This window comes from Lingula anatina, chromosome 8, assembly GCF_051362555.1.
Source record: "Lingula anatina isolate TDL-2025a chromosome 8, LinAna3.0, whole genome shotgun sequence".
Taxonomy (NCBI): domain Eukaryota; kingdom Metazoa; phylum Brachiopoda; class Lingulata; order Lingulida; family Lingulidae; genus Lingula; species Lingula anatina.
In genome coordinates this window covers 6,993,941-7,018,452 of record NC_141774.1, presented here as the reverse complement: position 1 = coordinate 7,018,452, position 24,512 = coordinate 6,993,941, and the positions used below count along the sequence as shown (strand labels likewise).

The following is a 24,512-nucleotide window of genomic DNA, read 5'->3' as shown; positions in this document are numbered from 1 at the left end:
TGAAAGCTCTGGGTTATCACGTTACATCAAGGTTTTTATGAAGAGAACTATTTTAGCGTGCGTCTTAACATATAAAGACATCTTTTATCCTGTGTAACTCGAGTAAACTTAACTCTTAATAATTGTGTGCGACACAATCGTTCTGTGTGTGCGCTTGTGTTTGCACCGTTTCATGTGCTTTATATTCTCTCTCCAAACCCGCGTGAACCCATTTCAGATTAAAAACACTGTAAAAAACGGGCTGGTAAATGTATTTAATTTTCATAAGATGCCAAAGGTGCATTAAAATAAACATTTAAATAGTAAATCGCGACTTATAGGTAAACACCTTAAATGGAATATCAGAAATACAGAATAAACTGGATCAGCAAAAGCAGGAGGACGAATAACATGATACGAAAATATGAGGTACATGTTTACATTGTGAATTGAACCTAACGTGGGCCCTACGTCGTAACACACCAGAAACAAATAATTATTTACCAAATTGGAGATTGTGTGATATCATAATAAGGATCAATTTGTTTACACTGTGCAATATATATATGTTATATGTAATATGAAATGTAAAACCACAAACATTAATTTTAAACTAATTAAGCCAAATTCAAGGTTAAAAGAGTCATGTGTTAACTGTCCCTCTCTCTCTTTTAGTCTCTCTTTCCCTCTCTCTCTCTCTCTCTTTCTCTCTCTCTCTCTCTCTTTCTCTCCCAGAATTCAGTGGCTGGGGGGTCTAGCCTGGGACCTTGAGGTCCTATGCAGTATAAATCTGGCTATTTACAACGTACATCCCCACTAATAGAAACACGTTATTGTTAAGCAAAGGATAACAATAACAATAATATTCAAAGCAACTAGTACCGTGTTTGCCTTAAGTATTGTGTTATTTACATTAGATAAAAGTAATAAATCATATAGATTCAAATCAACATATATTGTTTAATTTGGTAGCGTTATAAATATTAAGATATCTGCCTTCAATTCCAAGCAAAGGCAATAAACAAAAGCGCGAAGAGGACTTTAAAACAGACAGTCTTTAAACTGGAACCTCTGTTGTTGTTGCTTGTTTGGGACGTATCCACGGCACCGCCGTTACAGTAGTCAGTAGTGCAGCAATGCTTGCAGACTCTTCTGGTCCCGGTTCCCGTGCAGGTATTTCCCTGATACTCCTGGCTGGTACAAGATGACGGCAGTCTGCACCCGCGGCTGTAGCTGTAGGAAATGGTGGAAGAACTGTAGAAGAGATTGTAACTTTCGTACGCCATGGCCGAACTCTACAAAGAGATAGGTGTGTCCATATTACAATGACAGTTATCTAACAAAGAAAACAATAACATTCATAGGTGCTTGTGTAGGCGTACATATGAAGGCGTGCTGTACATATGTTGTTTTTGCAAAGTGTGTGTGCGTGTGTGTGTGCGTGTGTGTCCAAAAGAGAGAGAGAAACTCACGTAGCACACATGTCCATAATAACAGAAATTAGAATGCGAGCTTGCGTTCCGTGATCTGGAACAAGAGATGCCGGTGCTTGAGCATATATAGCATCTAGGTCCTCTCTGAAATAAAATATCAAATATTTAAATACCCACTTAAAGTTAAAAAAAAACAAAATACATTTATTTTTTCAAAAAACTTAAAAAAATTAAATGTGTGTTTTGCCAGTCAATACGAAGGTGATAATGTCTATTAAAGTCCTTCCACTGATTGAGTCTGACTGCAAGCAGTCTTAATTCCTTTCTGAAGCTACATGTATTCACAAAATAACATGTATTTTGGATTGAACAATGTTTTTATTATGTAAAGGATACTGTTTTCTTGAAAGACCCTCTGTACATATGAATAAAGCGTTGTTTGTAAAAACAGTACGATTGTTACATGGCTCACGAAGTAAATGTCTTGGAATATCGACTACGAAAAGCACATAAAACTGAGTCAAAAAAGACGCAAACTGTAAAGTTAATTAAGACCGCATTCATAACAGATGGTCCTCGGACTAACTGGCCGAACCAGCGTAAAAACAAGTCGCTTAATTCGCCGATTCTCTCCCCTCCTCCACATGCGCCATTTAAAAGATTAATATCAGTTTCGGGTTTTAAATGCTCTTGTGGATATGGGGGTACTACCCTCTACCAGGGCCACAGATTGACTTTTCACAGAATATTCACATATATGTCTTGAGATAAATAGACGGTTAATTTTTCTGTCTCTGACCGTGTAATGTAATCTGAAGGTTGATTACAGAGGGTACGGGGATACCAACAGTGGATTAGCGGTGTCGTTTTTTTTTTGTTTTTTTTTTTTTTTTTGTCCGTCGCCCATATTCAGTCCACGAATATGTCAGTCTGCAGATCAACTCGTTCTGTATTCGTTCTAATACTACTTACTGGAACGGTGGTTGTTGTGGTCGGTGTAGTGGTGGTTGTACTGGGGGGGATAACACCCGCTGGCGAAAAAAAATGGATTATAAATATCAATGATTAGTTTTAATATACACTTTGAGATATCGCATTTTTTCACCACGCATTTTATTCAGCCTCTAATTCCCATTCCGAAGTATTTACTTCATTCAGTAACACTACAGACTTGGCACGTATGATGGAATATTTCAGTTTCAGATGTATGTCTAGGTCAAAATGCGGTCTTTTTAAAAAATCCGATCTCATATAAGATATGTAAATGGACAAGTGTAGTCAGGTGTGTGACTACCAGTCAATTGACTACCATGTGTGATGCACTGCTGCATTGTATAATATGCATTGATCTAATTGGGAAGAGCTCCTGGGGGACCTGCATTCCTTAGACATTTATTAGAGACATATATACTTACGTAAGTATCCCTGACAATAGACACCAGCGTCATCATTACTGCTTGAGTAACAGTGGTAATCATCGTAATACCCTACTCCGCCATGTGAACAATCTGTAATGTTAGCTTCTGTTCCTTGACACTGAACACCCTGCAGCCAAAATGAGGTGTCCCCTTTGATGGTCCAGTCTGAATTGTCGAAATAAGATAATAAAAAGAATTATACTCCCTTATCGAAAAAAGTGTCACCCCTCCCCGCAATTAGGTACATTGCCATCAATTTGATTTGATTTTACTTTATTAGCAAAAAAAAAAAAAAAAAAAAAAATGCAACCCCATGGCGACCTGCTGCTGACTTCATGAGACCGGTTAGAAACTTGTAAGTAACCATTGATAAATCGACTAAATGCCGTCAATTTACATTGCACTTGCTAGTGGTATTTGAGTGATTTTTAGACTAGTTATAGTGGCTTACTGGCAACCGATAGATAAATATGTATATATTATTGTATTCGGTTGAAGAAGGGAATTAGAATGAAATTATTTTCTCCTGGGGGGGGGGGGCGACACTGTATATTGTGCTAGTTGTGCTATTTGTGAGAATTGTGGGCAAGTTATGATAGTTGAACATTCGCCTAGGAAGCGCAGACCAGTCGACAAGTAAGTTTTCAAAGGCGCCTTTCTCCAATGGAGTAGGAGGGCGGATTTCAAATAGAATTCAGATGTAAAGCCCAGATTTACTAGTATTGATATTCAACTTATATTAGGCTCGAACATCCATTAAAGTGTATATTTTATTATAAAAACGAAAGATATGCTGCCCTACCTGTCGCGGATCTAACATATCCGCTATACCCCAACTGTCGGCAGGCAACTGCGGCCTCGCTGCTTCCCCATCCCCAATCACAAATACGCTGCCAATATCCGGCAAACTTTATCTCCACACGACCGCTATTGTAGCCGTTACCGTCCATCAGACGAAGTTCGCTATCATCAGCTAGAAATGTAAACGTATCAGACTTGATTGCAATTCATATCTTACACAGAAGGTGATTTATCAAAATCTTATTTGAATTGAAACACATGTAGACATCGAAATACTATTGTTTTAAAAGAGAAACGAAACATTTCCCTTTCCAGGTTTTAATCAAAACTTTTCCTGACTCGTCATTTCATAATTTTTAAGACGATGGGCCTTATTGGATAAATTGACATATGTATATATTTTATACAAGGCCATAAAATTTAATACAGGCAATAGTTTGCTACATTGTTATTATTGTTCAGATTATAAGGACAGTGGGGGTATATAATAAAAGCGGTCTTGTTTGGCCAAATCTCGAAGAATCAATATTATTTGTTGCCTTCTTTCTTGTTACGAATGGGACTATAAAAGTTTGTGATACACTGGGATGGAGGAGACAAATGTTTCTTTTCTGGTACGCAGTAATCCTGTTGTACAATAGACACGTGTCCTGGACCCTTTTTTAAGTGAAGGTCCTCCGAAAAAAAAAAGAAAACAATAACAAATAATAATCGCAATTAGATATTTGCCATCCGTGTACTGTAAATATTGTTATAAAGTTGTGAATATCTACAGTTGTATATTCCCGAAGCGAAGCAACTTCCCTGTTAAATCTCTGTCTCACCAACTGTGATAGAGGTACGTATGAATATCGTGTGTAAAATCGATTATACACACTACTTTAAGCGTGATATCTTTTCTTCCCAACGTATGAGAACAGTTGTATAAGAAATACACACATACACACACTGGACAATAGAAGTGTCACCCCCTGAATCAGAGTAATCAAAGTTATTAACCTGAAGAGGCGGAATATAAGCAATATCAGAATATCGATGCAGTTGAATTGTTCAGTAAGAACCGTTTCAAGTGTAAAATTTTATGTTAATAAAATGATACCAGGAGCATATCATCCCACAGTCATTTATATCCCCCAAGGTATTGGTTCAGTAGGGGTGACACTTCTATTGTCCAGTGTGTGTAGCCTGTTGGCAGCGTAGTTACATTGTATTACTTGAGTTTCAATATCCAATGGGTAGTATGTAAAGTACGATCACATGTCAAGGCATGTCGTAGCATATGTACAGCTTAAACAGAACGTCTCTTGACACTAGGCCCCAATTACGGCCACGCTGTAATACCTAGAACCCCAACTGTTCATAATTATAGGGCGGTCCTCTGCGAGAGTGGCCGGCGAGCATAGCCAGCCTGCTCAGCAAATCTCTGGATCCTTGCAGTTCCCTTTATTATTGCCTCCATAATAATCCACCCGAACCTGCGTTTTGTTTCCACTTGTGGCGGCACGCGGCGTTTTCGGGTGTCCGTTTGCAGGAAAGTCGCATTTTAAGAGACTTTTTATGAACGATGTCGCTTGATTACTATCACTACAAATTCAATTACGGATTTTGCTTTAAAAATGCACACATATGGACATAATTTTTTCTCAATGATTGCGTTTTTAGTCAACATCGCTTGTCCGCGTTTTATATCTTTATTATTGCATGCAACTGATCTATTAATTGTGATTGTACAGTACATGTACATGTTACTACATGTAACTCAGTGGTTAGGTATACATGAAGCGTATATCAAGGTATACAAGCACAACGGATGAGTAAAGGATGTGAGGGCTGATTTGCGTATATGAGGGTTTGAGTCCCGTATATAAGCGTTTCAGTACCGTATATGAGCATAGGAACAATGCATTCGTTGCAGGTATGAGCATATGAGCGTATGAGCAATATATGGGCAGTGTGCTTCTGTATTGTTGATAATTATGACATGTAAAATGAAACTGCACATTTGGTTTTCGAAAATACATGTATCTACATCTATCCTCTAAATGTGGGGCGATTGTGATGAAAATGTGCCAATTCTACTTATATTTTGCCACAAAAGACAAAACACAGAGGATCCGTTTGTCATACGGTAACCATGCACTAGGTAAACACATACTCGAAATATATATTAATTTGCGGCAAATAAACGTTTAAAATAAATACGTTAATTAATCGTCAGAGACACGCCCTCTACTAGTTCGTCAGTTTTGCGTTGTATATACTCTTCCTATACACTCCAACCACATCAAACCATAATTATCAACAAAACAGAAGCACGCTACACGCACTCTTATGTTCAGAGGCTACTGGTACGCTTGTATAGGGAACTCAAACGCACATATATAAGCTAGAATGAATTATTATCTTCTTCCCAACGTATGAGAACTACAGCGTGACAGGGCCTATAGCAAATTGCTGGATGCCATCGCAATTCTAATACTCACGCGCTTCACAGGCGACCCCGGCGTCCACATAGGAGTTTGACGAGCAGGACGATGAACTGGGGTAGCCTATCGATCCATGAGTGCAGGCATCCAGTCGACTTTCTGTACCGGCACAGTTTAATTGGTCTGAAAGTTAATACTTGTAATTTACACCTTAAAAAGTCACGCTATGTATGTGACCCGTTGCGATTAAAATAAAACCAAGACAGAGAAGCAAACTCATATCCAGAGATAGAGAGAGAGAGAGAGAGAGATAGGCAGACAGACCGCCTGGCATAGCGCCAGACACACAGACAGACATGTATATACCCGGTAGAAGCTGAAACAGACAATCAGCCAGATAGGAGGACTGCTAGTAACACAGACAGTCAAACAGGCAGATAGGCAGATTGAAACACAGACACATGCATACAGACAATCATATATACAGACAAACACGCATACGGATGAACAGTACCTAGAACCACCCTCGAAGTCCCTCTCGCTGACCACAGTGTCCAGTAAGCCAGCGCCCCACTGAAGCCAAGCTGTCTACAGGCTACTTTGGCGTCATTCAATGACCAACCGTTTTTACACACTCTCCCCCATTCTCCAGCGTAGAATATCTCAACACGACCGAAATACTGGGTATAGCCGATTAATCTGATTTCTCCGTCGTTGGCTGAAGGAAATACATATAAAATGAAACAGTAAGTTAGAACAACACTGCACAAAGCACTGTTGGTGCGATCAGAATGCAGGTCCACCCTGTAAATAGAATAAACGTTGCCAAAACTCTTAAACTGCTGTTCAAATTTAATGCTTAAAGTAATGTCTTAAAATTCTCTAATCCATCCAGCTTGGATTATCTAAAATATAAAAAAATACGTTAATCGAATTTTAATTCAATTCAAAAATAATATATTTTTCATAATTTTTATCTAGGTGTGAGAAACAAAGTCAGGTAGGACATATATTTCCAGTGGATATTAATTAAACAGGTCCCAGTTGGACTAATACTCCTGGTTTCTGGTCTTTCACGGAGGTTACATCCTAAATCCCAAGTAACGTATGTCTAATGACCTCTATTCCTGAACGTTAGACCTAGTACTTCCATTCCCAGGACCTGCGTTACTAGAACATCCATTCCCTTCACACGGGTATTTGAACTTTCCTTTCTAACTAAAATATTGTAGTCATTTTAATGATTTTAGTATATTACCTATTATTGTAAGACGCCTTGAGATAGAATGTAAGGCGCCATATAAGAATCTTATTAGTATTATTATTATTATTATTATTATTATTATAAACTATTTCATATACAAGGATGCAGCAAACTTCACATAGATGCTATGAAATACCACCCAACATACATTATATCCCCCGCTTATATTCAATTGCAATAAAGCTATAGAGCTAAAACATCAACCCATTACCCCTACCCCCCCCCCCCCCCCGATCTCAACCCCCTGACCTCGAAATAGATCCGATCAGCCTGCCATTTGGCTTTAGACAGCAACAGCTTTCAGACTGTTAGTGAGACTGAGAGGAAGGATTCTGGATCGTGCACCTTTAATATCTACTCACGTCCTTTACACAGAACGCCGGCGTCATCTGAAGATTGGTTACAATAAGATGAGTTGATAACACCAACGCCGTCATGGGAGCAATCTTCTAGACTTGTCTCTGTTCCCTGGCAATTCAAATTCTGTATCCAGAATGAACCTGTTATTTGAAAAGATAATTCACAAATATTATTGACTTTGGCTTCAGTCTACAAAATGTTTTATTATGCTGTATAACTTAACGCCATAATGTCTACGCCCTCACAGAAAACACCAAAACAAGCAACATGGCTGTCATCCAACATCGTTCTCGTCTGCTTTTTTTTTTTTTTTTTTTTTTTAATAGGGAAAATAATTAGGGTGTACTATCAGTGAATGTTTGGCTTCAACCACGCTCTTTTAAAAAAATAAGCCGGATTTTGACTGATTTTGACTGACTTTGCTTTCTTTCTCTTGCTTTCCTATAAGCAGCTTATAGCTGACCATTATCTCTTAATGCAATGAACTCACAACAATTACGTAAATGACAATATATGGCAAACAATAACAAAGACACAAATGTTTACTTTGGTAACTTTTTTAAATGCATACAAGTTATGATGACTTGGTCAAATGTGTGCAATGTTTGCTATACAAGGTTTTATACGTGGCATGTTCTGGTAAATAACACATTTATATTGGGTAATTTATCACTTTTGATATACAGTAAATGTATATTATTATTATTATTATTATTATTATTATTATTATTATTATTATTATTATTGTTATTATTATTACCAAAATTGCAACCCGAGGGTTGGATAACTACAATCATTGCAGCGTAGTTGAATAAAACCACCAGTGAATAAGAATAAAGGAATATTAAAAGACATATATGAACAAATATAACACAACATAACTAAAATACAAGGTTAAAAATTAAATAAAAGTATATCAGTTAATTTTTAAATGTGTATATCGCACTGGTTAAAAAGTCACTCATTGGTCGTTTGGTTTTAATTTTAGGTCTTTTGCATGTCTTTTGTTCCCTTAATTAATATTTTACATTTTGTTTTGGTAGTTAAAGATAATGCAATGTAAGATCCGGTTCATTTGATATCCCAACAAATAATTTCCATGCATCTATTGAGCCGCCTTTCACTCAGTAGTTCAAGTTTACTATGTTCACCAGCAGCGCCATATTCAAAATCAGGATAAATTATCTTAAGAGCTTTCCCTTGAGACTTTTCTGCCCTGTACTAGGGCAGTCAATTCAGTTGTTCATCCAAAGTGCCAGACAGGGGCAGAATATTCTAAAACTTGACTTATGACCGCCTCGTACATGATACGTTACAAAGTCATCAGTTGTAAGGCCTGCAAGCTTCAGGTGCTGTAGGAAATAAGTCCTTTTACTTGCTTTTTGGTGATTGTGTCTACATGTACCTTCCATGAGAGGTCATTAGATATATACGCTCCAAGTAATTTAAATAATTCTATAAATTCAATAACTGTTTTGTCAATCACGAGCTTAGGGATATATGCATTCTTGATATATTGATATGTTTTTTTCTGTTGAATCGCATATTGTTTGATCTAGACTAGCCCCATGTTGTGACAGCAATTTCCTGTAGTTTGCTATCATCAAATAGTCTACGGATCTCAGAAACTGTTGTGTCATCCATATACTTATGGAACAGAGATTTGCCAGGACGTAAATGTAAATCGTTTATCATCAGGACAAATAGGAACGGACCCAGTCATGATCCTTGAGGTACCGAGTCACTCCGATATTTTTTAAAATTGCTTTGACTGTTACAAGTGTTTAATGTTTGATCTTCGTGTCAGTGCCTATTGTCTTCAAATTCAAATATCAACAATTCAATCTTTCAGGTAAGGCATTTCAAATTAATTGTGTTTACTCACCTGTCCCCTCCGGTGACGTGTTCACTACTGCTGTGTGGGCTCCGGTGAAACCAAGCTGTTTACACGCCACATCGGCGCTAGTCAAGTCCCAGCCGTAGTCACAAATCCTCCCCCAGCTCCCTGAATAATAGATCTCCAAGCGGCCTTCGTACGCATTTGATGTGTTAACAAGACGCAAAGTCCCGTTGACGACTGGAAGTATAAACAAAACCCCGCTGAAATTTAACGTTTAATCAAGTGTCATGCCCAGCTAACACAATGCGCAATGCCCCTATTTCACACAGACCACGAATCCCACGAATCGCCAGGAATTGACAAATTTCAGGACTCGTGGTTGAATCGTAGTCAGTTCGTGAAATTCTTAACAGATTCGTATTAAATAATTGATAAATTAATTTAATTAATTTGAGTGTAAATATATCATATATTCAACATGGGTTAATAGCGAAAATCCGGTGTAACAGGAATGGTAGTCCGCTAGTCCGATCCCCATTACTTTGTACAGGTGACATTCGTCTTATATACTGTCCCTTATACTCCGACTAACCCTTACCTGTACTTATCAAATGGGAGTCCGGACTACCAAACCTATGACTCCCATGTCTGTTACACCTGATTCAACCGTAAACTATATCAAAACTGAGAACATTTATCTCCCGCCTACTGACTTAGATGTGACAAATTCATTCAAGCATTCATGGGAACTAATGCATATTACAGAAATTTACGCTAAAAGATACGCGTGCGGGGCCATAGACGACCTCAATTGTTTTGCAATTTGATGCAGTTCTGCTGTTGAATAAAATTAAAAGATGCATTTTACTCACATTGTCCTTGGACGTGTTCGGGACACCATGAAATGACCAATAATGTAAGGATTACTGTGTTCGACCCCCACATTTTCCCCCCAGCCAGGTAATATTGAACAAGCTAAGGCGATTACACCTACACGAATCAATGTTTGGAAGAAGTCTAGCATGTTAACACATTTAAAAAAAGGGAACACATTTTGCTGCATTGCACATGAAAAGCCCTTATTGAATTTTATAAAAGCCTTTTATGAACAAATGTGTTCGTGTGTATGAATAGGCCAGTATGAATAGGGTTTTGTGAATTGGCTTCATTAGAGGAGAAATGAGGTTTGAAGCACTTTTGATGTTGATTAAAATTAAGAGGAATTTTACTCACTTTGCTCTTGGTCGTGTTAGGGACACCATAAAATGACCAATAAGATAAGGGAAATCCTGTGCAACCTGCACCCCTAGCCAGGTAATTTTGACCTAAGACGATTGCATCTACAGTGTTTTTGGAGGACGTAAGGCAGGGTTGCATGGGAACAAATGTTTTAAGCAGGGAACTTATTTTGTTGGATTACGCATGAAGGGTTATTGCGTTTCATCTAGGTCATTTTAGCAAATCTATTTCTGTGTGCGTGTTGGCATATTACTTACAAAGACGTCTTTTGTACTGAATAGCCCGAATTAACCTTCACGAGCGTTGCTGTTTAACAAAGAAAATATTTTCATAGAAATACAATTCAACGCATTTTGAGTTTAGTATTGAGGTATAAAAACACACAGGTCGAATTTCAAGCAAATATACCAGGTGTAACGAAAATGAATTTCTAAATACACTGTTTACCATGTCATACACAAGTACACGCACAGACTTAACGGCAGGTAGAAATGTCAGATATTAGGTATGACAAGTGTAAAAATTCTGTCAGAATGAAACAACATCCGGAAGACCAAAACAAACTTTTAGAAATATGGCAATTTATAAGAGTTTTTAAAGTGTAAGGTATAATTTTGGTGATTTTCAATCAAAGACAATAATATTCAAATAAAGCGTTTCCCATATATTTCATGCTTTGCAATATTTTGAAGACTGAAAAATGGCATATTTCCATAGATGATTATTACAAACAAGATGTCATGAAAGTTCTAAAATTTTCCATAAGTTGTAAACCCTGTGTAAAGCTTAACAACATCCGTTTTCTTTTCCCATAACCAGAAAAAGTGTTTTCTTTCTTTTTATCTTCATCTGCCCTTCTTCGGATCTTTATTACGTTATTTCCACAAATCGTTTTCTTCTGCACGCTTTTTGTTGTCTGTTGCAAATCGGTCTTCGGTTCTTCCCGACTCTTCCGATGTCGTCTACCCACATTTTTCATTCTGATGACCCAGTAGGAACTTTAAGTTTCAAGAATCGATCTTTCTTATTGTTATGGTAGCAGTGGGACGCACAGCACGTAAATATGTAAGCGCAGGCATGTCTGCTAATGCTGTTACTAGTGTTTCGACATAATAACAAGGACCCGTTTTCCCAGAATGCAATTTCCTCATGGAGATGAAAATGGCATATTTCCCAAACATTTTATTTGCGTTGTTAGCATCATGCGTTTTTGTACTATGAGTCATAGGTATCGATGTACAGTCTTTTTCACACCGTTTTACAGTATCAAAGCGAAAGTGGTTACGTCACGCGGGTTCATCCAACCTTAAACACTGTATCCAATAAAATGTTATTTGACAAAACATACAGCCTTCAGTTGTACACGTACATATTAAATCGGGCAGTCAGCAATGCAAGCCTGTTTCATTAGTGGCCTGGGATTTATGATGCTTCGGCCTAACAAGGCGAGCAAGGTATATCGCTTGAGGGCGTCAGTTGAAAGCATTGTCAACATAACCACAGTTTAACGGTTCAACTCATCCAGGTGATTGAATCTGCGCATGACCACGTTTTGTAGGACACTTCGCTGGATTGCAGGGAAGCAAAGTTAAAAAGTAAACACCCTTTGTTGCATTACGTAAGCCTAAAAAACTGGATCATTGAGTTAAACCAAGGCTTTTATGAGAAAATCGATTTGTGTGTGCCTTTTGGCGTATTATTTGCACAGACGTTTTTTATACTGTGTAACTCAATGTCACCTATTTATACCGTGGTGTCATCAAATCTTTCTGTGTGTGCGTTTTGCATTAAATAACTAGTTCTTTGTTGGCCACGCCCCCCTCCCCCACATTGCAGGCGGCGAGATGTACGAAATTGATGCACAAGGTAATAAAAATTTGACACTATAGTTGTGGCAGTAACACAACACGTTAAAATAAACATTGCCTTTATTGCTTCTAAATATATAAGTTGATATGATACGCCTTCTACAATGATTGAACTGAACAAATGACCAAGAATATATTTATAGTTCACTTTTCCCGCTTTTTGTTCTCATCCAATCTTATGAAGAAGGCTAGTAAAATAGTACAAGCGCCTCACACTGACTGTAAGGGATCGCACGTCCTTTTTTTAGAATTAACCCTTGCGATGCAATTTAGAGTCTTATTTTAGCTTGATGATGTGTACTTACTTTGACCTTGAATGTCCCCGGGAATCCATGAAATGAGCAATAACTTAAAGAAAATTGTGTTCAGTCGCCACATCTTCACCTCAGCCAGGTAAATCTTACTCTGGTCGATTGTATACATCTGCGCATGACAATGTTTTTTGCATATGTGTTGTGGTGGATGGTGACGTTCGATATAAGTGGGCATTGTTTTTTTACTTCCAATAAAAAGCGGAGATAAAGTTAAACCCGTATTCTAAAGCGTTTTAGAACTTTTTAAAAAGAAATAACTTTATTAGAACGGGATACGTTTCCGACATTTTTCCAACGTTACCATAACGTTTTATGTTAGTTATGAAAACATTAACAACACCTCATTATAATATTATTTCAGAACATTATAAAACATGAAAAAAATTACACAAGATTACGTTATTCTTGTGTTTTATATAAACGTTTCTTGAATATTTTCAACGTTGTTATTAGCACGTTACGAAAACGCTTTTTTTAGCTTTTATTTTCATTTGTAATACAGTAACGTAACGTAACCATAACGTGATCATAAAAGTGTCATTTTGTACCATAACCATCAAAAGCTATCAAAAGTAACTCCGTGCTGGTATAATGCAACGTTTCTCAGAAAAGACCACTGATTCCAATACATTTTGTCTTTTTAACAGCAATGAACAGCATCAAAACGGATACCGTTATATACGAGATTGCCATGTATAAACATCCCAATTCAAACACTGCTACTATTTCCCTTAAGGCTATATAGCTTAACTACTATATAAATGTACGTAACTTCTGCTTGTCGTTGTTGACCTAGTTTTTTTTTTTTTTTTTTTTTTTTTTACGATCGATGACTCTGCAATGTACCAGTGCCTATTCGATAGACAAGCATATACGGTATAATAAAGAATGTCAAAATGAAAAGAATTATTTATTTCTTGATAAAAAAGTACATTGGCTCGATAAGCAGACATTTACAATTGATGCCAGACAACAGAATTTTAACAAGCTAGCTTTTACTGTGCTCCGACACTCATGGTAAAAATTGTCTACAGTGAGAGTAAATACCGCCCGACCCCAAAAGGCAATTGCTGTGGCCGTTACACAACACGTAAAAATAAATATTGTCTTAGTTGCATCTAAATATACCAGCTTATATAAAGCCAAAAAAGCTATCTGCATATTCTGCAGTAATTGTACACAACATATGAACAAGAAAATATTTATAGTTCACTTTGTACGCTATTTATTCTCATCCAAACTTATCAAGAAGGTGAGAAAAAGAAAGAAACCAGAAGTGAACAAGCGCCTCACGCTGAGTTTAGATGATCAAGACATATATTGCAAATAAAAACTTTTACTATTTTGATTGTTTTATTTTGTTCAGCATTTTCATTTTTACTTCTTTATGTTAATGTCTGCGTATTCCAACCTCTCAAGTGGTGTAGTAGATCCTATATGTTTACCACCCGACGAGTTGTGGAAAGGGCCACAAAAACCTTAATACCCTGGACATTATCAACTCTTCAGAAAACTGATGAATATGCCAACTCCATCCTATGATTCAATTGCAGTGCATTTCTTGAAGATGCTTTTTCCAATATGTTTGAAAATGTATTTAAGAAAATGTTTTAAGTTGAAATTAAATAAATGCACAAACCTATTTCAGAATTAAGTGCCAGTTTTTTTAAGCACCAGACAAGTGCGGCAAGGTGGGGGTTCACAGAATTTGACCTTATTGGGCTGAAATACTTGCCTGAGGACCCTTTTAACTTCTGCCAAATGTTATGCCATAAAACTGTATTTCAGGGGATTTATGCCCAATTTTCTGTTTTTCCAGCTTTCGAAGCAGATTTTCAGTTATCATACACGTCACTCATATATATGCTTATTATACTCTTATCTAGTAATATATTTACTATGTTTATGTATGATGTATTTTGTTGATCAATATTCTTCCCCCCAAGACATTCAAACTAAAAATATAACCCACCTTGTCCACACTGTACTCACTTTTTTTACCCCACCCCCCAAAACTAAGTTTACGCATGGCGATTTTCAGAGGGTCATATACCCACTAGTAGAGGCCCTATGGCTGTCAAACCCGTATGGGTTTGTAAAGGAACATTAAAAATATAAAGTACAAAGGAGATCCTCGTGGCCTTTTCTTTTGTTGGCGATATATTTTAATATTAAAATATCCGAAAATTGTAAAATTTGGATGGGTGTTGCTCTTGTCTTGGCCAGTAATACCTGCTCTATTACTCTAATCACGGCAGAATTGAACAATAGACTTTACAAGAATAGGCAATTGCCCTATAACAGAGCCTACCTTTGGGATTTAAACCGTCATATTCATATTTTGATGACTTGTGAAAGAAATTTATGTAGCTTTGGTCAAGACATAAACCCTTTTCAACCTGCTACTTGGCCTCAAGTTTTTACCCTTTGCTCAATAGCTTCCATCTGGATTGTACACCTGGGAAAAGTATTCCCTGTAACACTATAGCTTACAAAATTAATTAAAAATATTTTTAGCCTGATAAATTTAATTATTCAGAAAATAAAACGACAAAAAACCCACATTTTTCTTACATTTAATCATATAAAGAAAACTATTCTTTTAACATTTCTTTTCATCTACTACTTCAACAATTATTGGACACCAATCACACACACAGCTTTTAATCAATCAACAATGTTTCATAATGCATAATCATCTCTTTATTGGATCTTTAAAGTTTAAGTATAAATAAGCAAATTATTTGGAAGTGTAGCAAACAATTCAAATCTTCATACTGGAAAATAGTTATTACCAATAACTTAATAAATGGGTGGAAGGCATTGTAACTGCCATTCAAGACTACTCCTGTCACCCTTAACTGAATAAGACACCGACAAAGTTTTGACTCAAGATTTAAGTGAATGTTTCAAAAAAAAAAAAGTAAGGTTGATTTTCATTCTACAAAAACATCAAAGTAATGTAAATCTATATTATCCAACTGAATCCCCTTCCTGAGAAGAATGAAGAAATAAGTTGAACTTCTGTAATGGTGTAATTCATGGATTATTCTGCACTACTCAGGACCAGGAACATATATTGCTGCTTCTAAATATTTAAGTCAAACTGATCTTTTGCTCCAAGGAATAAAAATATGATATTCCATATCAATATCTCAGTAAGATCTTATCCCATTTAAAGGTGGCATTCATGGATATCTTCAGTAAAATGAAACAGAAAAAGCAGACATGATCCTAAGTTTCAAAAAAATAAAAAAATAAATAAATAAATAAAGAACTCCAAACGTTTATCATGGGACTCCTAAGCGGCCAGAGGTCTGGGACACCTTGAATTGAATTAAAAAATGCAGAATTCCACGTTTCTGGGGCAAAAATTCATGTCTTGTAAAAAAAGATCACCGAAAAAGTGTCAGTTTTCATCATTTAATGAAGCTCCCATAAATTACTGTCCTTCCTTATGGGGGATCTCCTTGCTACCTGCTTGGATCATCAGGGCTGACATTAGCTATCTGTCAGGTCATTGGTGTCCTTCAACTGTAGATACAAATACTTGTTCAAAGTAGAAAAACATCAAAAATACATTTCAGTCTGTTGGGCAGTAAGTCAATCCTCTTCACAAAACTTCTTTTTCGGGTGCTTGGATTAATCACTTTATTTTCTTTGCCATATATCTGATTCCTGGCTGCTCTTTCTGACCAGTCTCCAAACATCTTCTAGCTAAAATAACAACAAAAATTTATTCTTTAATCTTCTGAATGGTTTTAATTTTCAACCAACAAAATTTAACATGAAACCCCATTTTAGGCTACAACTAAGCTTTATTTTATATATATATATATATATATATATATATATATATATATATATATATATATATATATATATATATATATATTATTCATGTAATTGTGATATGATTGTTACTCTTTTAATCACAAGCAATGATCTACAAAAGCAGTATTATTTAGTTGTGAGGGTTCTGTAACTTGTTGCTCTTACAAACAAAAAAGTTTACACTGCTGACATGTACAGTACAAAACAAGCTCTTTTCACTATATGTAATAACAAATTTGCTGTGGTTCTGAGGGTCAGAGATAGCAGTATTTAGATGATGACTTAGCTTCACTTGTCTAATTACTATGCATATTTAATTCAAACAACACAGATATCATACCATTATCAACCTTCCGTCTGTATGTGAATTCGGTGTGTTAATTAATTATAAAGATGTGACGAATGTCAACTTTTTAATTACCTGGGCCCAACGAACTGAACATCTTGGCTTCGTCTTGATAAAAATTTGAATACACTGACTGTTCATGAAAGCTCCCGCTTGGTCCGAGCAAGGGAAGTCCTACAATAATAACTTGGTCCGAAGAAGTAGTTGACGTGTTCTTGCAGCTCCCCAAAGGATCCACAGCATGTGACAATGCGCTGGACACACGACTGAGTCGAGCTCACTCTCCATTTCCTCTGATGATGACACTGCCTCTCATTAGCCTCTCACACTGCATGTAACTTTTAGCATCGGGAGGTGAACCCAATCATCTTAGTCGTATCTCCTGAGTATCGCACAACCTTTCCGTCTTTGTAACGGTCTACAGAACGACAAAGTATACGCTTTGCTGCTTGAAATTCGGAAAATCTGCAGTGCATTCATCGCACGTCTTCCACCACTGCTACTTGAAACTGTCATGGCCGCCTACACGAATTTAGTTTCGAATGCATGTTAACCCCCGTATTTGAACTTAGCATATACTTATTATCCAGGAATCAATAAATAAAAACTACAGAAGACTATTTCAGTTACTTAGTCCCTAACTAACGTTGAAATTGACTTAAACATTCTTGAATGCAAATCGAAACAGTAGGAAGCAAAAATGCTTTACGATAATGTAGCCAGAAAATAGAAGAATTTGCGTCGCTGTTGCAAAATTTGTAGGCAAAAGGCCACGCCAGTGTTTTAATTTATGGTAGGTCCCTTGTCCATATTTTCAGTAAATATCAGTGAAATTATCTAAGGTGCTCTACTAGTGGAGTTATAAGGCTATTGACAGGGTGGGTATCTGCGGCAGTCATCAAGTGACCTCAAATAGCCTCGGTAGTTTGTAACCATAGCAACGGATTTATGATATAAATCTCTGTCGTTATAAAGATTATATATCCATCTTTCAATTTTGGTATTGACCGAAGTAATGAGTTGATCACTTGATGCACATTTGTGAAGCAAACTTCGGTGAAAAATACACCACTCACACAGCTGAAAAGTGAGACGGGAGCCACGCGAGGCAGTGAAATATTCATGTGGCTGTATCTCGACAATAACGCAACCGAAAGCTTTAATATTTTACAGTTAAATTAAGGTCACAAAGGTGATTAACTGTGGGCAAAATGAGTGTATTCTGTGAGAACCCCACCTTGCCGCTTTTTGGCTGATTTGCCTGGTGGTTAGAAAAACTTGCACTTAACCCTTCGATGCAGTTTTAAGTCTTAATTTAGCTTGATGAAATTTACTTACTTTGACCTTGAATGTCCCCGGGAATCCATGAAATGACCAACAAAATAAGGAAAACTGCGTTCAACCGCCACATCTTCACCTCAGCCAGGTAAATCATACTCTGGTAGATGGCATACATCTGCGCATGACAATGTTTTTGTCTCTGCGTTGTGAGGGACAGTAACAACCGATATTAGCAGGCAATCTTTTGTTGTCTTTCCAATGAAAAGCTGAGATTAAGTTAAACACATATCTTTTTGAGCATAAATGTGAGTTTGCTGGTATTATTTAGGAAAGATGTGTTTTGTTGTCTTTCACTTGAAAAGCTTGTGTTTTTCATGTCATTCCAATGATTTTGGTCTTTGTTCCATCACGTATATTTGTGTTTGCGTTTGTGATTGCACCTTTTCAGTGGCTTGAGATATGTTTGCAAATGCGTTTTTAATGTACTCCCTGACAGGTGTGTGAAGTAGAGATTAAAAAATTGAGAAAAGTTGAAGGACACCAGAGATTACAAATATTTATTTTAGTAAATATTTACCTATTTAATCCCACACGGGACTAAAAATGCATAGGCCCTACTGTAAATCTAGAATTGAATCAATAAGTAAATAGAATCAGTGAAATCGCAAAGAAATAGAATACGCTGGGTATGCAAGCACAGAATTTTATGATAACACAGATTAAACTAAGGAACATATATAAATGCTCGTATACACTGCGACATGCATGTTAATAGCACATGGGCCCTGTATTTAATAGCACCGCAAATCAAAAAGTCTTAATGGGATTGAAGATAGAGCGCATTCAGTACAGAAATTAACAGATCCGCGGATCAAATATGGCCGCGCCACTTAAATGCTTGTTGCTAATCCCCGCAGGGAATCTATACAATGTCTAGTCGGGAATTAAGCTGCAGACTTTTTAGTATATTTAGTGGGTTACCATATTTAGTGGGTTACCATATTTAGCGGGTTACCATATTTAGTGGGTTACCATATTTGATCCTCGGATCTTTAAGTCCGCTGTTTTGAATTCGCTCATGGTGTAATTCAAACCAAATGTCTTACTTTATTAACACCACACTAAACCGCGTCTCAAATGCTTTAGCATAATTATCAGATCTAAAAAATCACCAGTAATCTTATTAAGCCGAATGAAATTAATTAAATAATAAAAGAGAAATAAGTGGCGGATATGGATTGTGTGTGTGTGTAGGGGGATCCTGAGCATTAATATTGCACAAATCTAGGTATGATTGATGGCTAAACAGCGAAGGCATTGTTCGCCACTTCAAGCAGGAGCTTTGTTTACTCTACCCACTTTTTACACTCTTACCGTCAAAAGCAACCGATTCAAAGTAGTTTTTAACGTCAGTGGAAAGGTTTCAATTTCAACTAAATGAAGGAGGTGTCCGATGTTTTTTAAACCTAAAGTGTAGCAGCTTCTTAATTGTCAATTGTTAGTTCATAGAAAGCTGCCAAGAAGTGAATAACAAACACATTCACAGAGGCAAAGAGAGAGATAATTAAATAGCACCGCTATCGATCGTCACGGTTATTTCTTTTTCAATCAATATTTAATAGGTATAACAATCTTAGCTGTATCCCGTACTAGTCTCTTGACACACACAAAGCTGGTCGCGATTAACACAATCAAGGGAAACCACGGACAGCGCATTTCACGACTCGGTTAACCAGATACTATTACATGAATATAGATTAAACACAGGTCTTTTTAACATGCTTGACGCAGTGTATACGAGTACTGTTATATACTCCTATATTTAATCTATGTTATCATAGAACATTGTGTTTGGTGATCCAATTTTCAAACTAAATTCGAATTTTGCTCAATTCAGCTTCTACTATGCCTCCGAAAGGCAAGAGAAAGAAGCTTAGAGAGCAGAAAAGAAGGGAGGAGGAAAAAGAAAGGAGGCAAAACTGACGTACGCCGTCAGTACATCATCATAGGCGTGTGAAGTAAGTGTGAAACGAAAGAGACATAAAAGGGCACTACTTTCTCCGGGCCTTGCGTTCTCCTCGTAAGTGGTGAGTGCGTGTCACGTACTAAGGCCGCAAAACAAACTAAAGAAATGAGTATGATTTCCACGGTCATCGCATCTTGCAATTAGCTTCCCTGCTTGAAAGGACATCTCCTGTGGCCCATGCGCCTTGCATGGCAGACTTGCACATTTAGATTGAAACATTTCTTCTGCATGTACGAACTCCACGGCCTCCACTGCACCCAGAATTCGTAGGGGACGTACGGTCTTTAAGTCCGTGCGTACGGTTGTGACCGAGGCTAAAGCTCGATCAGTATCTGTGTTGTATTTGAAGGGCAAATTTGGGACAAAGATATCCAAGATATTCAGTTATTCTGTTCATATTTAAAGTGCGCTTTGGTAAATAAAGTGGCTTACCTTAACAATTGTGCAAAAGTAGTCTCTGACAGAAGAACGCAGGAGATTGACTACAAACTAGCACTTAACTGTTATTGAAAAATCAAAATGGCCGCCGAAGCATACAGCAGTGGGTAAAAAGAGCAGTAAAATCAGAATGTTACTAGTCCCATTGAAGTCATCCACAGTTTTCATTTTCTTTTTTTTTTTGTCATAATGATTTTTCGTTAGCCATGCTTTTTAATGTTTAAGCCATGTTTGACATTAAATTAATGCTTGGTCAGGACGTAACCCTTCCCCACACCCACACAGTAGTCAAGTTACCATTTCCATATGCCCCATAGTTCAACCGTGCTATGTCTTTTTCTATGAGTAAAATATATATTTGGGGGTAGAAAAGTCAACTTAGCTTGGATTCCATTCCAAGATGTCACTTACAGGGTATTTAGCATCCGTAATTGAAAATTTAAAGATAAAACATTCATAGATATTCATATATAACTACACGTTGTTTTTAAAATTTTTGTATATTGAATATTGTAATTATTTCTCGCAGCAAGTCAAGCTCATGATTGGTATTCAATTTGGTCTCCTTCGTTTTCATAGAAAAAAAAATATATTCATACTTTTTTTTCTTTTTTATTTATTCATTTTTTTTTTTACATTTGAAAGGTATATACATTTTAAGCAGAAAGCATGAAAATCCGGTTTGCACATCTTTTAGGATTTTTGATTGGTAATAATTAAATATCATAGCATATGTTTTAATTTTTCTAGAACATGCCTTAAAACGAAATTGACGTATTTGATTTTTAGATGCAGATCACCAACAATAACTGCGATTTCCTTGTGCGATCACTTGAACATTTCACTTAAGCTGCGAACCACAATTCCCCTAACATTCCTTTCAAGCATGTTTCGTATATGGGGGTAATTATTTAGACCGCAATGTTTCCGTTTCGATAATAATAATAATAATAATAATAATAATAATAATAATAATAATAATAATGAAAACAGCGACACATCAAAATGTAAGCTCACCAAATCTTTGGCAGTCTATGGCGTGGTGCCAGCAATAGTTATTTTTTACGGTCGTTGTGCAATTTAAATTATTATAATTATTATTATTAATATTATTATTGAAACGGAAACATTGCGGTCTAAATACTACGAAACATGTTTGAAAGGAATGTCAGGGGAATTATTATATAATTAAACACGTACTTTGTGTCCTTAATGCCAGGCAAAGGTAAAGGAGAAAAGTACGAAGAAGTTAATGAAGTCTGCTCTATAAAAATAATTTTGTAAAGCATCTGTGCATTCAATTCCTGGCAAAGACAAACAATAAAAGCGCGAAGAGGACGTCAAACCAAGCACTCTGGGGACCAGATCCTCTGTTGTTGGTGTTGGTGCTTGTTTGGGACGTATCCAGTGTACCAACGTTACAGTAGTCACTAGCGCAGCACTGCCTGCAGACTTTATTGGTCCCAGTTCCAGTGCAAGTACTTCCTTTGAACTCTCGGCTGCTACAAAAAGATCGGTCTCTGCACCCGCGGCTGTAACTGTAGGCAATGGTGGAAGAACTGTTGAAGAGATTGTAACTTTTGTACGCCGAAGCTGTAGTCTGCAAAGAAAAAAGCGTTTCCGTATGACATTTATCTAACATAAAAAACAAACAGTAACCTTTATAAAATGTTTTAATGTGCGTATACACGCGTATTACTGTACATGCGTGGGTGTATGTGTGTGCAAGAGAGATGGAGAGAGAGAGAGAGAGAGACTCACGTGGCACACATATCCATAAGTACAAGTGACAGAGTAGGAATACACAGTGTTCTGTGATCTGGAACACGAGCTGCCTGAGGTGCCTGAGCAAGAATAGCATGTTGGTTCGCTCTGAAATAGAATATCAAATATTTTAGTGTGCACTAAAAAAACATTCAAATATATTTTATTTTGTCAAAAAACTAAATGTATAAATGTGTGTTTTACCAGTCATTGCAAAAGTGGTAAAAACTATTCAAGTCCCGCGAATTATGAACTCTGACTGCAGTCTCAATTCCAAAGCTATTAACAAAATGACGTTTGTATTTTGAATTGAATAATGTTTTGATTACGTTAATGATAAAGTTTTATTAAAAGTCCTTTTTAACATAAGCTATTGTTTTTTTATATACAATATGACTATTTTCTGGCAAACAAAGTAAATGTGCTGAAATGTCCAAACAGCACACCGGTATATACCTGCGTAGGCTGAGTGAAATCAATTAATACTACTTACTACAACGGTGGTCGTTGTGGTGGTTGTACTGGGGGGAGTTACACCCGCTGGTAGAGAAAATGGATTTTATATTTCAATGATTAGTTGTGATATAAAGTTGTGATACAAATTTAAATATCGCACCTTTCACAACGCATTACAGCCTCTTAACGCCCATTTCGAAATATTCATGATCACTTCCGTCCAATAGAACTAAAATGCTGAAACATGCCGATACCTAGATTATTGCCCCCATTTATTAGGTCTACGTTATGTCTGCAAAGTGAAGCTAAATTTTAAGCCAAAATCAGGTGTCGCGCGTCATCAATCCCCTATTTCATCACGAATATGTTTTTGCGAATAATTCATCACGAATATGTTTTTGCCAATAAAAGAATCCTCGTACTCTCAAAAAATACAAACTAAATAAAAATTTAAAAAAAAATAAAAAAGGAAAAAAAGAAAGGAAAGCGGCACAGACATACAGACCTACAGAAAAAATTGTTTCTAAAACAGACAGATAGTCTCTGACTTTCTTATTGGCAGTGAGAAAGACATACGTACGTAAGTATCCTTGACAGTAAACTCCAGCGTCAGCGTTACTGCTTAGGTCACACAATGAGATGCTGTATACCCCTATCCCTCTGTGTGAGCAATCTGTAAGGTTACTCTCTGTTCCAACACAGGCAACATTGTCCAGCCAAAATTCCCCACTCCCCCTGGGGATCCAACCTGAAAAAACACAATTTTGGACACAAAAAAGGCAATCTTTTTTGAGATTGCCAATTAAAAAGTAATCAATGTAATATAATCATGTTCATGATAACGGGAAACAACACGAACAACGCAACCCCAAATGTCCACTTATGCTAGATGGATGCCCACCTATGCCATCTTTGCAGAAGGGTTGGAAATCGCACTGTTAACAGGCCATATTGTTCAAGAACATACAACATTGGTCAAAAAAGTTGCCCCCCCCCCCCCCATATCATATACTTTTATTTACAAATGATCACCTCACAGCTGTAAATTGTTAACTTCATCACGGCATTTGTGATAAAGGTCGCAAGTGGGTACGTTACGTCGTAAAAGACCGAGTTTTTATTGATACGCAACTGTAGCGCTTCGACCAAAATTACAATAAAGATTTCATAAAAATTTCATAAAAGGATGAATGAAATATTTTATTGCTTGTTATATTTTTTATCATTTGCTGTTATCGCCAAAATAAAAGAAAAATCATGCGCAAAATCTGCGCAGATCGCATAAAAAAGCCAATATGAGAGAGCCTCTGAAAGACTTTTTTCTACTGCCTGTTAGATCAATTTCGAATTATAATGACTTGATTATTTTATTTACGGGTAAATATTCTATTTGTGCTGTGTAAAATCCTGCTACTTATAATGTTT

The 24,512-nt window shown here is 36.8% G+C and overlaps 2 protein-coding genes across 5 annotated transcripts in view; both read right to left on the bottom strand.

Moving 5' to 3' along the window:
• Positions 1-239: 239 nt before the first annotated feature.
• LOC106175598 (CD5 antigen-like) lies at positions 240-18,804 on the bottom strand. 3 transcript variants are annotated; one of them, XM_013557673.2, is made up of 10 exons: positions 18,461-18,804; positions 9,567-9,758; positions 7,684-7,821; positions 6,572-6,775; positions 6,115-6,240; positions 3,633-3,803; positions 2,828-2,995; positions 2,385-2,443; positions 1,452-1,556; positions 240-1,274 (listed from the first exon to the last, which is right to left on the bottom strand). In XM_013557673.2, exons 1-10 carry the CDS (start codon positions 18,576-18,578, stop codon positions 978-980), a joined length of 1,578 nt encoding a protein of 525 aa, XP_013413127.2. In that variant the 5' UTR covers positions 18,579-18,804; the 3' UTR covers positions 240-977. The 3 variants fall into 3 exon arrangements, with proteins under 3 accessions (XP_013413127.2, XP_013413125.2, XP_013413126.2); XM_013557671.2 differs by lacking the exon at positions 18,461-18,804 and adding an exon at positions 12,934-13,064; XM_013557672.2 differs by lacking the exon at positions 18,461-18,804 and adding an exon at positions 10,394-10,544.
• A 3,355-nt stretch (positions 18,805-22,159) lies between these two features.
• The window catches only part of LOC106162317 (CD5 antigen-like), a 30,535-nt gene continuing 28,182 nt past the window's right edge, over positions 22,160-24,512 (bottom strand). For both annotated transcript variants that reach the window (XM_087018833.1, XM_087018832.1), the window contains 4 exons: positions 23,668-23,835; positions 23,125-23,171; positions 22,629-22,739; positions 22,160-22,467 (listed from right to left, as the gene is read on the bottom strand). In XM_087018833.1, coding sequence (XP_086874959.1) covers positions 22,165-22,467; positions 22,629-22,739; positions 23,125-23,171; positions 23,668-23,835 — 629 coding nt within the window. In that variant the 3' untranslated portion in view covers positions 22,160-22,164. The remainder of the gene's footprint in view (positions 22,468-22,628; positions 22,740-23,124; positions 23,172-23,667; positions 23,836-24,512) is intronic.